The sequence below is a fragment of the Oncorhynchus clarkii genome, chromosome 28, assembly GCF_045791955.1.
Source record: "Oncorhynchus clarkii lewisi isolate Uvic-CL-2024 chromosome 28, UVic_Ocla_1.0, whole genome shotgun sequence".
In the NCBI taxonomy this organism is placed as follows: Eukaryota; Metazoa; Chordata; class Actinopteri; order Salmoniformes; family Salmonidae; genus Oncorhynchus; species Oncorhynchus clarkii.
Genome location: NC_092174.1, coordinates 2,299,349 through 2,315,340, shown reverse-complemented (window position 1 = coordinate 2,315,340; position 15,992 = coordinate 2,299,349). Strand labels below are relative to the sequence as shown.

General features: G+C 41.8%; 1 protein-coding gene across 2 annotated transcripts in view; it reads left to right on the top strand.

Moving 5' to 3' along the window:
- Positions 1-4,124: 4,124 nt before the first annotated feature.
- LOC139387615 (EFR3 homolog A (S. cerevisiae)) overlaps positions 4,125-15,992 on the top strand; it is a 265,181-nt gene continuing 253,313 nt past the window's right edge. The window contains exons 1-2 of one of the 2 annotated variants that reach the window (XM_071133989.1): positions 4,125-4,192; positions 4,503-4,620. In XM_071133989.1, the coding sequence (XP_070990090.1) occupies positions 4,611-4,620 (10 nt within the window). In that variant the 5' untranslated portion in view covers positions 4,125-4,192; positions 4,503-4,610. Of the gene's footprint in view, positions 4,193-4,461; positions 4,621-15,992 lie in introns of both variants that reach the window. The other variant, XM_071133988.1, reaches the window with a different exon arrangement.

The following is a 15,992-nucleotide window of genomic DNA, read 5'->3' as shown; positions in this document are numbered from 1 at the left end:
CCCCGGTTAACAGTCCAAGCCTCCCCATTTCTCCTTCACCCAAATCCAGATTGCTGATGTTCTTAAAGAGCTGCAATATCTGGACCACTACAAATCAGCCGGGCTAGACAATCTCTTTTTAAAATGATCTGCCGAAATTGTTGCAACCCCTATTACTAGCCTGTTCAAACTCTCTCTCGTATCGTCTGAGATTCCCAAAGATTGGAAGCTGCCGCTGTCATCTCCCTCTTAATAGGGGGAGACACTCTAGCCCCAAACTGCTACAGACCTATATACTGTATATCCTACCCTGCCTTTCTAAGGTCTTCGAAATCCAAGTAAACAAACAGATTACCGACCATTTTGAATCCCACCGTATCCCACCGTACCACCGTATGTAATCTGGTTTCAGAGCTGTTCATGGGTGCACCTCAGCCACGCTCAAGGTCCTAAATGATATCATAACCGCCATCGATAAGAGACATTACTGTGCAGCCGTATTCATCGACATGGCCAAGGCTTTCGACACTGTCAATCACCACATTCTTATTGGCAGACTTGACAGCCTTGGTTTCTCAAATTATTACCTCACCTGGTTCACCAACTATTTCTCTGATAGAGTTCAGTGTGTCAAATCGGAGGGCCTGTTGTCCGGACCTCTGGCAATCTCTATGGGGGTGCCACAGGGTTAAATTCTCGGGCCGACTCTCTTCTCTGTATATATCAATGATGTCGCTCTTGCTGCTGGTGATTCTCTGATCCACCTCTATGCAGACGACACCATTCTGTATACTTCTGGCCCCTCTTTGGACACCGTGTTAACTAATCTCCAGACGAGCTTCAATGCCATACAACTCTCTTTCTGTGGCCTCCAGCTGCTCTTAAATGCAAGTAAAACTAAATGCATGCTCTTCAACCGATCACTGCCCTCACCTGCCCGCCCGTCCAGCATCACTACTCTGGACGGTTCTGACTTAGAATATGTGGACAACTACAAATACCTAGGTGTCTGGCTAGACTGTAAACTCTCCTTCCAGACTCACATTAAGCATCTCCAATCCAAAATGAAATCTAGAATCGGCTTCCTATTTCGCAACAAAGCATCATTCACTCATGCTGCCAAACATACCCTCGTAAAACTAACCATCCTACCGATCCTCGACTTCGGCGATGTCATTTACAAAATAGCCTCCAACACTCTACCCAGCAAATTAGATGTAGTCTATCACAGTGCCATCCGTTTTTTCACCAAAGCCCCATATAATACCCACTACTGCGACCTGTACTCTCTCGTTGGCTGGCCATCGCTTCATACCCGTCGCCAAACCCACTGACTCCAGGTCATCTACAAGTCTCTGCTAGGTAAAGCCCCAACTTATCTCAGCTCACTGGTCACCATAGCAGCACCCACCCGTAGCACACGCATCTCACTGGTCACCCGCAAAGCCAATTCCTCCTTTGGTCGCCTTTCCTTCCAGTTCTCTGCTGCCAATGACTGGAACAAACTGCAAAAATCACTGAAGCTGGAGACTCATATCTCCCTCACTAGCTTTAAGCACCAGCTGTCAGAGCAGCTCACAGATCACTGCACCTGTACATAGCCCATCTGTAAACAGCCCATCCAACTACCTCATCCCCATACTGTATTTATTTATCTTGCTCCTTTGTACCCCAGTATCTCTACTTGCACATTCATCTTCTGCACATCTACCATCCCAGTGTTTAACTGTTATATTGTAATTTATTGCCTTACCACACGTATCTTAACTTATTTGCACTCACTGTATATATACACTTCTTTTTTTCTACTGTATTTTTGACTATATGTTTGTTTATTCCATGTGTAACTCTGTGTTGTATGTGTCGAACTGCTGTGCTTTATCTTGGCCAGGTCGCAGCTGTAAATGAGAACTTGTTCTCAACTGGCCTACCTGGTTAAATACAGGTGAAATAAAAAATAGAAATATATTTTTTAAAGTCTCTGAATGTCCTTGAGTGGCCCATCCAGAGCCTGGTCTTGAACCCAATCAAACAGACCTGAAAATAGTTGTGCAGCAATGCTCTCCATCCAAGCTGACAGAGCTTGAGAGGATCTGCAGAGAAGTATCGGAAAAACTCCCCAAATACAGATGTGCCAATCTTGTCGCATCATACCCAAGAAGACTCGATGCTGTAATCGCTCCCAAAGGTGCTTCAACAAAGTACTGAGTAAAGGGTCTGAATACTCATGTAAATGTGATATTTTCGTTTATTTTTAATAAAGTAGCAAGAATGTCTCAAAACCTCTGTTTTGCTTTGTCATTAAGGGGTATTGTGTGTAGATAAAAAATTTAAATAAACATTTAATACATTTTAGAGTAAGCCTGCAACATAACAAGGCATGGAAAAAGTCAAGGGGTCTGAATTCTTCGCCTTGTTACTGTTATATTATTGTTACTTTTTTCCAAATATTTTCTTACTTACTTTAAAACAAACTCTGCATTGTTGGTTAATGGCTTGTAAGTAAGCATTTCATGTCAGGTCTGTATTTGATTTGATTTAACCTGCTCTTTCCATGATATAGACTGACCAGGTGAAAGCTATGATCCCTTATTGATGTCACGTGTTAAATCCTGTCACGTCCCCTTCTCTGGCGCTCGAGGTCGCCAGGCTGCTCATCATTACACACACCGGTCACCATTGTTCAGCGTACTAGCGCTTCATCGGACTCACCTGGACTCCATCACGTCATTGATTGCCTCCCCTATATCTGTCACTTCCTCAGTTTCATTCCCATGTCTGCATTGATGTTGTTTTGTTTTTCTTGATGCTGTTCTTGTTTAGTTTCATGTCTATTTATTATTAATTCCTCACTCTGTACTTGATTCCCATCTCCCAGTGTCTGTGGTTACAGAACCGTTACAAAATCCACTTCAATCAGTGTAGAGGAAGGGGAAGAGACAGGTTAAATGATCATTTTAAAGCCTTGAGACAGTTGAGACATGTATTGTGTATATGTGCCATTCAGAGGGTGAATGGGAAAGACAAAATATTTCAGTGCCCTTGAACAGGGTATGGTAGTAGGGTCCAGGTTTGTGTCAAGAACTGCAACACTGCTGGGTTTTTCATGCTCAACAGTTTCCTGTGTGTATAAAAAATGGTCCACCACCCAAAGGACATCCAGCCAATTTGACACAAATGGGGGAAGCATTGGAATCAACACAGGCCAGCATCCCGGTGGAACGATTTCGACACCTTGTAGAGTCCATGCCCCGACGAATTGAGGCTATGAGGGCAAAAGGAGGGGGGATGCAACTGAATATTAGGAAGGTGTATGACAAGTAGTATGGCGCTGTGGCTCAGAGTATTGTTTCTGCATCCTATTTAAAGTATTCTCCATTGAATTTGGTGGGGGTTTTTCATATGTTCAGAGAAATTTGTATTTGAAGTTGTTAGGTTTATGTCCCATCCTACATCCTGATATCACCAGGTTCTGATCACTCGATACTATTTTTATTTTGTTTAATTTGTACATTTACAGTAACGTGTATGTGGATTGTTCTAAAATGTGGTAGATTCATGAAGAAATAGGATCATTTTGTCTGCTAGGATCGTATTGAGGCATGTCAGTTAGTCTGCTTTAACAGATGCTAGGGATGCCATCTGTGGGATAAAAGCTTTTAATCACAGATAAATCCATTGGATTGTGCAGCAAAGGCATTTAAGAGATTAAAAAGCAGTCCCTCTCGGAGACTTTCACACGCTTTACCATGCTGATTTACGACTTCACCACTTCATCGATAGGCTATCGTTTTTGTATAAGTAATTGATAGGCCCTACAAAAATTCACTTGGAGTAATACCAAAGAGCAGTGACCATTGCTTGTCTTTGGCAGGCTAAAATGACTGTCATGCATAAACATGGCTCCTGTATGAAAGTTTTGGTACTAGTGGGAGGGACTACTTTAGGTCACACTTCCTTATTGATTGGTTGGCATAAGCAAACGTGACAGTCCCCTTCAAATAATTGTCTGGTAAGAATAACTAACTTGCCAAATACCTATATTTCCCCCATTAAACAGAGAAATATGTAATAAATTATATTGTTTAGGAGCGAAGAGGTGACATATCGCTTCAAGAGCGACTCCTACTTCCGTGTTGTCCCTCAATGTAAAGCAGTCCTATTACAGGAAGCTGTAGCCTAATCTGTGGGGGTTAATCCGCGTAGTTTACAGGTATTTAACCATTAAAACCTTCGAATGTTACATTGTATCGTTGAGCAACATACGTTAGAATCTATATCAATGTTCGTGACATTCGAATCCACCGAGTAATTATTATTATTTTTAAATACATACATACATAGGTAGGTTGCGTTATAGTCTTATCACAGTGCCATTTATGTAGGTGATGTTAAAACAGACTTTTGAATAAACCTTTAATTTAGCTTACACAACGTTTTAACGAATTCACGACTGAACTCGTTCATGATTTAATGTTACAGTGTGCCCTTGATCGACCCTCTTTCAATGTAATTTGATGAAGTGAAGGAGCAGCGATTTCGGAGAATACGGACGATATAAACTACATGTAGCAAAACAGAAGATTCAATCGCTGCCCACGTCAGAGGAACTGCGGTACATTAGCGGAAGAATGCCAGCGGGTAAGAGAAGTGATTTGTTTTTGAAGGATGTTTTAAATTGAAAGGTTGTGGTACTTGTTATCAACAGCGGTACATTGACGAAGGGGGTCGCTTGTTCAATCCATAGCGTGTTTCACAATGAGTCATTTGTCCATCCAAAGGTGTTCAAAGCATGGCTTTGATGGAATTATCAGGGCCATCAATACTTGTTTAAAATCGAGCAGACATTTCTTGGGTGCACAAGGAAATCGCTCTGTTGCGTCGTTTTGTGTGTCGCAACATTGTATGTTCACTCAACTCATATGAGAGATTCTATAGGCATTGGTGGAATTAGCCTTGTAGAAATGCAATTGTGGTGTTTGAATTAGTTGTCAGTACCTTGATTTGAAGACTACGTTTAGGACTGTGGGCAATATGACATAAAATAAAAAAGGTAAACACAAGGCGCAAAATTAGGCCTGGTTTCTGATTGACAGTGGATGTGTTTGCACGTTCTAGGTCAAAGATTAAGTGCTGGGTTCAATCTGTATCGCTGACTGGAAACGCACTTTTCACGCCATTTCGATAACGGTGACTTTTTCGTAGCAGGGTAGGAGCCTGCGGTTAGGGTTGGAGAAAATGCTCTCCTAACCTGCGACGAAAATCACTTTCTCGAAGTGGCTTGAAAAGAATGTGGCCCTATAACTGAATTATGTTCACATTTTAAAGGTAATTTCTGCAACCAGCGGGAACTTTGCCTTTTAATTGTCAATTGCGCTATACAGCGGATCGTCAGGCTACGGATTGAATAGAGCCCTAATTTGTCTGTAAACCACCCTAAATTCTTCTCATATGCTTCACGATGACGCTATCTAAACAAATGCATATATTTTGAGCCAGGGCGTCTTTGAGTCTTAATCCGGAGCAGATATTTAAACGTTTTTGGAAAATGTGGTCACATAAATTGAGGGAGATATGAACGTAATTATGTTACCAAATTTAGCATCTGCACCGTTCTTCCAGTAAATGTGTTTTTGTGACATTCTGTGTACATTTTCGAAGTAGTCCTTGTGCATAAAAAGTGTATGATTTGTTGAATTTGAAATCAATGTTGTTTTTTTTTGCGTAGATTTTGAGTCTCCGGGTCATTCTGTTACTGTGGAATTGCCCAGCTGTAACATGATACCCTCATACATTGATATTGCTTAGGCCAATCTATCAGTGGAATATGACCTGTTTGTGTAAATGCTCAAAGTGTGTGTGTGTTAGAGCAGGGGTTTTCAACCTTTTCAACCCTGGCAAAGCGGCGACCCAGGGATGTTTGCAACCCCCCCCCCCCCCCCCCAAAAAAAAAATTATTCCAAACATTTTTTTAATGAAAATATTTGTAGACCGTTTCATTATGTTGACCTCACCACAGTTTATTGGAAGTGTAAACTCGATCATACCTTTCTAGCTTTCTTGGCAGCATAGGAAAAATGTTGCTGTTGTAAAGCAAATTTCTGCAATTCAACATTTTTCTATTGAGCTAAAGGACAATTGTTAAGTTTTATGGCTAATGTCCTGCAGTTCTATGCATTTTGCTATGGCTAATCTTGTGTTCCTCTGCTCAAACATAAAAACAAAATCAATGGGCATTTCTCCGGAATTTCAGATTCACCCTGACTGTCAAGCTTTTATTTGATTGTTAGTGCTCAAAGATGGTATAATACAAAAAGTGTGTGTGTGTGTATGATATATCCCCTGTCCAAAGTTTGGATACACCTACTCATTCAAGGGTTTTTCTTTAGTTTTACTATTTTCTACATTGTCCAATAATAGTGAAGATAACCAGAAAAGTGTTAAACAAATCAAAATATATTTGAGATTCTAAAAGTAGCCACCCTTTGCCTTGATGACAGCTTTGCACACTCTTGGCATTCTCTCAACCAGCATCACCTGGAATACTTTTCCAACAGTCTTGAAGGAGTTCCCACATATGCTGAGCACTTGTTGGCTGCTTTTCCTTCACTTTGCGGTCCAACTCACCTCAAGCCATCTCAATTGGGTTGAGGTCAGTTGATTTGTGGAGGCCAGGTCATCTGATGCAGCACTCCATCACTCTCCTTGGTCAAAAAGCCCTTACACAGCCTGTATGAGTGTTTTGGGTCAATTGTCCCGTTGAAAAACAAATGATAGTCCCACTAAGCGCAAACCAGATGTGATTGTGTTTCACTGCAGAATGCTGTGGTAGCCATGCTGGTTAAGTGTGCCTTGAACCCTAAATATATTAGACAGTGTCACCAGCAAAGCACCATCAAACCGCCACCTCCATGCTTCACGGTGGGAACCACACATGCGGAGATCATCCGTTTACCAACTCTGCGTTTCACAAAGACACAGCGGTTGGAACCAACAATTGCAAATTTGGACTCATCGGTCCAAAAGAGATTTCCACTGGTCTAATGTCTATTGCATGTGTTTCTTTGCCTAAGCAAGTCTCTTCTTATTATTGGTGTCCTTTAGTAGTGGTTTCTTTGCAGCAATTCGACCATGAAGGCCTGATTCACAGTCTCCTCTGAACAGTTGATGTTGAGATGTGTCTGTTACTTGAACTCTGTGAAGCATTTATTTGGGCTGCAATTTTTGACTCTGGCAACTCTAATGAACGTATCCTCTTAAGCAGAGGTAACTCTGGGTCTTCCTTTCCTGTGGCGGTCCTCATGAGAGCCAGTTTCATCATAGCGCTTGATGGTTTTTGCGACTGCACTTGAAGAAACTTTCAAAGTTCTTCTTCTTCTTTTTCCCAAATTGATTGACCTTCATGTCTTAAAGTAATGATGGACTGTAATTTCTCTGCTTATTTGAGCTGTTCTTGCCATAATATGGACTTGGTATTTTACCAAAACAGGGCTATCTTCTGTATACCACCCATACCTTGTCACAACACAACTGATTGCCTCAAAGGCATTAAGACATAAATAAATTAACTTTTAACAAGGCACATCTGTTAATTGAAATGCATTCCAGGTGAATGTCATATGAAGCTGGTTGAGAGAATGCCAAGAGTGTTCAAAGCTGTCAAGGCAAAGGGTGGCTACTTTGAAGAATCTCAAATATAAAATATTTAGACTTATGACTGGGGCCGTATATGTTGTGTATATGAGTTAGAACACAATCAGAAGATATATTTATCTGGTTTGGGTCATTTAAGTTGACACTGAAACTGAAAATTACCACTTAGACGCCCCGCCTAAGAAAAAAACCCTGTAATTAGCTCCAGTGCCTGTAATTTCCTCCATATTAAAGGGATGGTTTGAGATTTTGTCAATGAAGCCATTTATCTACTCATTAACACCTAAAGTGTTAAGCACCTCAATTAAGTAATTAGCTAAGACAAAACCGTTGCTATTATGTCCGCCAAGGCTTGACTGAAGCTGGGGGAGTTATTAAAGAAAAAAAAGAAAAGAAAAAAGGCTCAGCAGCACCGCAGTCTCAGCTGATTAGTGTAGTGCTGTACTTTTGTTTTGTGTCTTCCCATTGTTTCCCTGCACACCATTGTTCAGCTGAGAACTCCACATGTTCCCTGTTTTGAAATGTAGGCCTAATTGTTCTCCACAGACGAAGGCCTTGTTTACACTGAAGACTGATGGAGATGACAAGTTGGATTGCTTTCTAACATTCCCTTGGGTGAAGTTGCCCTAGAGGGCCTGGACACTGTTCTTGAGTCGGTGTAGCATTTTCCCAACTGGTTAAATATGATCGACAAATGAGGCCCATTGAGTGCCCCCATTGTTGAAGGGAAGACCATGATCTGTTTACACACAATATTAATAATTGAGGTCGTGCAGTGTCTACTGGGTTTATCTTCTCACTGGTAGTCAATGATTCCATGAATTACAGGTCTTTCAATCATTGAATTTAAGGTCCTTAATTTGCCATCAAGTCCACACACATATCTGGGTTGTGACTGGTAGGGAAGAAACATTTTGAAATGGCGAGGTACTACCTGAACTTGTTAGATAAGTGACATTTTTATTTTACTTTAGCGTGCCTTACTGAACAGGATCCTGGTTTCCCAAGTATAGGCCTAAATCCGTTTCAGACGTTTAGACAAATTCCAGACATACGCATGCGTCACCAGACTCAATTACCGGGATGGCTAACTCTGGAAATTCGTTCGGTCACCACTGAGTAATAAGGTAGATCTGCATTTTCATTTAAAGGTTCGAAAGGTGCGTGTTTTGGTGCCGCTAGGGCAGTTCAGACGGCTGGGTGATTACTTATCTTAAATTGCTCGTAAATATTGTATGTTTTTATTGCATTGGAATTGTAAATATTGTGTGCTTGGCTCCCTTGCAAAGGAGGCTTTGGTCTCAATGGGATTTCCCTGTTTCATTCCAAGTGCATTTATTTTTTATTTTTAACCTTTATTTAAACATAAGCAAACCAGTCTAAATGGGGAGGGACCTACCTAAATTTGTCAATTGTAATAAACTAATTTGTTTTCTGGTACAAAATGTTTTTCAACGTTGTACATTAAATGAATACACCCCATAGTAGTGTTGCACCTCTGGAAGACTGGCCACATTCAGTAGCACACAATGTGAGGGCACCAAAACCTCTCCAATCAGAGCAGTTTCTCCTATGTGTGCCTGCTGAATGCAACCCTGGTCAAGTTTTACAACTTTGAAATTAGTCAACTGATGTCGAAGCTTATTACACATGGAATTCAGCTATGTCTAGATGCATCCCAAAATGTAATGGCGGTTGCGTAAAATTGCAAAGTCAGTCGCCTTTTCTCCATTGTTATTTTTGTCTTTGTGTATATAAAACTTAACACAGGCTTCTTTGCTAATTCATTGGAGTCGAGGGATGATGGGCCTTGCCAGATAATGGATTTGATATACATACACCCTGCTGTCTGTCTTTGAGATGCTAATTGTGAAACTCAAATGCATTAAAAAGGCAACTCTTACATATGGCTGCATTGTTTTGATCTTCTATTAAGGAATTGGATGTTTGGTGGTACAGGCATATTAAGGATCGTTCCCCCTTTTTCGCAAACTGTAATTTGTATGCATCGCCAAAGACTCGTTCGGTAAAGAAGGATTTGGCTTAAATATATATAAATATAATGCTTTTCCATCGCCTATGTCACGTATCTTTTTGGGAATGGAATTGTATGCTTGTGTGGGATAAGATTCCTTTTCCCTTTGTGAAATTTCCTGTTTTGGGGATTTTCACTTTTTAAAGTAGACCTATTTTTGTGTATGTGTGCGCACAGGTGTGTTTCATATTTCACTGGGTCTTTGTCATTATTTTTGCAGAGCGGATTGTTGAAGTAAACACTAACATTATAACCCACTGCAAAGAGTTGTCCCTGGTCTGCCTCCTGCATTGTACTACACAGAGCACCAAGGATGCCAGGTGAAGCCAAACATATAAGCGCATTGTTAGTATGACCAGCTTGCAAAATCAGCAGTGAAATGTAAGCGAACACTTTAGTTATTAAGCTAACACAAGTAGCTTGTGTGTTTGACATATTTAGCCTATTGGTGATGTTGGCATGGATAGCCCCAGGAAAGTAGGTTACACAGGCATGTACTTATTGCGTAAAGTATACATTTCCATAGTTTATCAGGGGATGAGAGCTCCCAAATACTTTGATACTAATGGTATAGGCTACTGCTAGCTGTCTGGGTGGGTAGGTGGCTAGCTAGCTGTCTGGTTGGGTAGGTGGCTAGCTAGCTGTCTGGTTGGGTAGGTGGCTAGCTAGCTGTCTGGGTGGGTAGGTGGCTAGCTAGCTGTCTGGTTGGTTGGTTGGGTAGGTGGCTCAATCTTCCAGAGATTTGAGACTGGGACGGAGGTTCACCTTCCAGCAGGACAATGACCCTAAGCAGACTGCTAAAGCAACACTTGAGTCGTTTAAGGGGGAAACATTTAAATGTCTTGGAATGGCCTAGTCAAAGCCCAGACCTCAATCCAATTGAGCATCCGTGGTATGACTTAAAGATTGCTGTACACCAGCGGAACCCATCCAACTTGATGGAGCTGGAGCAGTTTTGCCTTGAATAATGGGCAATATTCCCAGTGGCTAGATGTGTCAAGCGTATAGAGACATACCCCAAGAGACTTGTATCTGTAATTGCTGCAAAAGGTGGCTCGATAAAGTATTGTCTTTGGTTATAGTTATGCACGCTCAAGTTTCTTTTTCTTATTTCTTGTTTGTTTCACAATAAAAAATGTTGCATCTTCAAAATCAAATGATACAACCCCCCCCCCCCCCCCCACATGTTCTGTGGTAAAATGTAGGACTGGTGAACTAGCTATTGTTAGCTAGCTTCAACTGATGTTGTCTGGCTCTAGCTAGCTAGCTAATGTCTGAAGTTATTAGTGTAACAAACTAGACATCTTTCTCTGCCTGTTCTTTAGCTAGCTAATTTCCAGCTGACTGGTGTTAGTAACTAGCTACAGAGGCTAGCTGCTGGACTTTGTACAATCAAGCTAACATTAGCTAGCTACCTTGCTCAGTGTTTCTTAATCCTGGTCCTGGGGACCCAAATGACTGCACATTTTTTGCTTTTGCCCTAGAACTACACAGCTGATTTGAATCAGCTGTGCAGTTCTAAGGCAAAAACTCTAATCCTTGTCCTATCTAATCAAAATGTTTTGTATTTATTGATTATCCCGAGTGGATCCCGGGTGACGCAGCGGTCTAAGGCACTGCTTCTCAGTGGTAAAGGCATCACTACAGACCCTGGTTCGATTCCAGGCTGTATCACAACCGGCCGTGATTGGTAGTCCCATAGGGCGGTGCAAGAAATACTCTTAAATCAATTGCTAACGACCCTGTTAAAGAAATCTGGTATGTGATTCTTGGTAACGGTCAGACGGCTCATTACAAGAGGCAGGGAGTATATTGTGTACCGCCAATCAAGTTGTTTCGCAAATCTTCATCGAGATTGGCTAAAATATGATGGTAGGGAGACTTGAATTAACACCGTGCTTCAACTAATGCCTATCATTGCTTCTATAATAAATCCCCTGATGTCATATTATCAGTCTTCTAAATATTTTCTGGCAAACCAGCTTCACCACATGCACAGAGCATTGTTCAATACTAACTGTATGCCTTGGGTGTGTGCATTATAAAGGCATGCTACGCTCTCCTTTGCACTATAGGCTGAACAAGCTGCGATGTGCTGATCAAGTCCATACAGCTGTGACTCATTGGCTAATTAAGGGTATAATTGACCGCACAATTACATCAATGTGTTGCATAACCTGCATGTGTTGTACTGACTTTTATGTTACAACAAATAATGTAATCACACCAGATAGTGTATTAAAGGGATAGTTCCCAATTTTACATTGCATCGGGTTTTTGGTCCAACATTTATTTTATATCTGCATTGAACTATCCCTTTTAACTTTACAAGTTAGGATTCCTTGGGCTCTTTGCAATCACTGTTTTTCTCATTGTAAAATGCCCTTTCCTCAGTTATCTTCAATGTACATCTCTGGAAGAGAAACATCGAAGGGCTCTGGTAAAGGACTCTCTAACAATGCCACCAAGGACTCAAATCAGTGTCAGGCTGGGCTATTGTGCTGAATAGATGAGCATGGAAGTGCAACTACTGCCTTTAGCCACCTGGGTCTGTTGTTAATTAATACTACTTCAAAACCGGACCGATCCCACGCAAGAGTAAATACTCTTCAATGGATGATTTCAAAACCTGCAGATCACCTAATTTGGCCAAATACCGGGTCCAAAACTAGCCAGTGAATATTGTCATTTCTAACCGCCTGCATAGTAATGGGACAGCCCTGCATCTTGTGTTTGTTTGAGCACTGCACAGATAGCTGCAGTGCTGCTATCTGCACCGTTCAGCACTTCTGCTGTTAGCAAGGAGAACCGAAGCGCTGCAAGGTCAGAGCTGAGGCTCACAGGGAGAGAGGGGGGAAAAAGTCAGAGGTGTAGGTACCTGCCAGGTCTTATGCAAACCACCCCAGCTGATGAGATGGATTCGGAGAACGACTCTGGTAGGGTGTGTTAATTATTATGATTATTATTTTTAATATATATATTTTTTTGTGCCTGGGGGTGGGGTGTATGATCAAGTTGGGAGCAAGAGACCGGCTCTTGTTTGTGTACTTTTTGAAAGTGAAAATGCAGTAGCTGCAAATGCCCCTATCGATACGCCCGCTTTTGTAATCTGTTAGTAGTCCACTTCGTCATGAGTCCCAAATGGCAGCTTATTTCCTATGCAGTGCACTACTTTTAACCAGGACCCAAGGGATCTCCAGCTCTGGTCCTGGGAGAGCTATACTGGGTCTGTACTGGCTTTGGTTCCAGCCTAGTACTAAACCACTTGAGACAAGGTCCAAGACATTAATTATTTGAAATTGGTTATTTAAAGCTGTGGTTTAACACAAACCAGCACTTCTAGTAGCTCCCCAGGACCATATCCACCCTTCCGCTGTTCCAGTCTCGAACTTACCTCTTTCGGTTTTACATTATGTAAGCTTTTTCCATCATTGAACAACATTCTGTCATGGCGACTATTTTAGATGACGAATAAGATGTTTGGGACACAGCTTTCTAAACCTCTCCCCTTTTCACTATATGCATTCCCCATTCTACCCCTCCCGACTGACCAGTAAATCCAACTTCTTCTTTTCCTAGTCCCTTTGCTGATACACAGCAGGGACCATCCCCACGTTTAGCCACCTGATGTTTTGAAATAAAATATTAAATGATAGTGAACCACCAGGAAATTGAAATCAGTGTTTCTTATTGAACAATGTCATTATAAGCGCCTAGGTAGTCCCTTCCTGTGTCTGTCCATTTTCCTCAATTTGATGCCTTATGAACACAAACCAGCTATTTGAAGAAAAGAGAACACCTCTGTTTTTGTTTGACACCACATTGAATTACCCAGGTGTCCTTCTCCCTTGTGACTGGAGACGTGCAATTGGTTGCTGTGCAGCTGCGTTAAAACTGCTCTAAACCCGGAGGTCATCTGTTGTCTTTCATACTCAATTGCCCCCTAGACACACGCACCCTCACCAGCCAGACCGCTGCCAGACACACAAGCCCAATCCCTCAGTTATCTTGGTGAAGCCTATATTCTCGCTTCCTACCCCTCATGGTGCTCTCTGTCAACGGACTGTCCCCGGCCTGGGGCCACAGCTTTTAAACCTGCTGCAACTCTACCAACGTCCTATACAGTGTATTCAGACCCCATGACTTTTCCCACATTTTGTTACAACCTTTATTCTAAAATTGATGAGGAACATTTTTAAAACTATCTACACACAATAATAATGACAAAGCGATAAATAACGGGTTTTTAGAAATGTTTGGAAATTAAAATAAATAGATACCTTATTTACATAATTATTCAGACCCTTTGTTATAAGACTGGAAATTGAGCTATTTTGCATCCTGTTTCCATTGATAGTCCTTGATGTTTCTACAACTTGATTGGAGTCCACCTGTGGTAATTTCAATTGATTGGACGTGATTTGGAAAGGCACACATCTGTTTATATAAGGTCCCACAGTTGACAGTGCAAAGACCAAGCCATGAGGTCGATGGAATTTTCCATAGAGCTTCGAGACAGGATTGTTTTGAGGCACAGATCTGGGGAAGGGTAACACAAAATGTCCCCAAGAACACAGTGGCCTCCATCATTCTTAAATGGAAGATGTTTGGAACCAACAAGACTCTTCCTAGAGCTGGCTGACTGGCCAAACTGAGTAATCGGGGGAGACGGGCCTTGGTCAGGGAGGTGACTAAGAACCCGATGGTCATTCTGACAGAGCTCCAGAGTTCCTCTGTGGAGATGGGAGAACCTTCCAGAAGGACAACCTTCTCTGCAGCACTCCACCAATCAGGCCTTTCTAGTATTGTGGCCTGATGGTAGCCACTCCACAGTAAAAGGCACATGACTGCCCTCTTGGAGTTTGCCAAAAGGCAACTAAAGACCATGAGAAATTAGATTTTCTGGTCTGATTGCCAAGTGTCACGTCTGGAGGAAACCTGGCACCATCCCTACAGTGAAGCATGGTGGTGGCAGCATCATGCTGTGGGGATATTTTTCAGCAGCAGGGACTGGAAGACTCGTCAGGATCGAGGAAAAGATGAACGGAGCAAAGTACAGAGATCCTTGATGAAAACCTGCTCAGGACCTCAGACTGGGGTGAAGGTTCACCTTCCAACAGGACCATGACCCTAAGCACACAGCCAAGACAATGCAGGACTGGCTTCAGGAAAAGTCTATGAATGTCCTTGAGTGGCCCATACAGAGCCTGGACTTGAACCCAATCAAACACCTGAAAATAGCTTTGCAGAGACGTTCCCCATCTAATCTGACAGAGTTTGAGAGAGACTGTAAAGAAAAAAAAATTACATTATAATGAATATAAGTGTAGATATGACAGCAAAAATAGTCAATTGTCAGCTTGTGCTTGTGTGCATAGTCACGCAATTGCATGAGTTGGATTAAATGTAGTTGTTATCCCTTGTCCTTAACAGTTGACACTAACTTAACCTTGCTTGACACACTTCTATATACCTTTTGTTTGCTTGTAGTCCATAATAATCTCTGTTTTTCCTCTGTGTCACATTGTCTTGTCATTCTTCAGAACCTTTGCACCACAATGCAGGTGCCTTATTGGAGGATAGAATTCCTGCATCTTTTTGTTCATGGAGCCTGCCAGAATTGTTTTCTTTGCAATCAACTTGTTTGCCAATGACCGCGAAGTGAAGAAATTGTACATGGTGACATTTCTCCCCTTCCCAATGTAAGGTTCCACAAGTCTCATCACCACATTCTCAAGTCTCATTCAACACTTGTTTGCTCACCTGCTGTCCGATGTGGATATTCTTCCAGATATTGACAGTTGTGCAGCATGTACAATTATGCACGCTCTGTGTAGCCTACTCCAAGTGGGTCAGAGTAGACTGATAAGACTGCTTTGATTTGGTGAACTGATATAGGTAACATACCATTTTAAGATTAAGCATATAATTACAATGGATACAATAGAATGGCCCACCCTGTTCTTCATTCACAATTGGTGATTACATTAGGCATCGTTCGCTTCCCCTTGTTCTTCAACTCAACCATTCTCCCCATACTTTTCTGAATTGATTTAATCTGTTATTTCCTTATAATTTATGTTCACATGCCACATATGTCGAGGTGATTATCAGCTGGGCACTGCACTGTCAGAAGGAGCGGACCGTGCTGTTGGGGGACGGCAACGGAGGAAAACCCAAAAATGACATGTCTTCCTAAAATTCCAGTTCTGTTTGTGATATTAAGATTCTGACAATGGCTGTGTGTTTTATATAAACTTATTTAGGAAAAGTGAAGGACGGAGAGGGAGGGAGGGGGGGGGGGGGTCTAGTGTTAATTATGTAT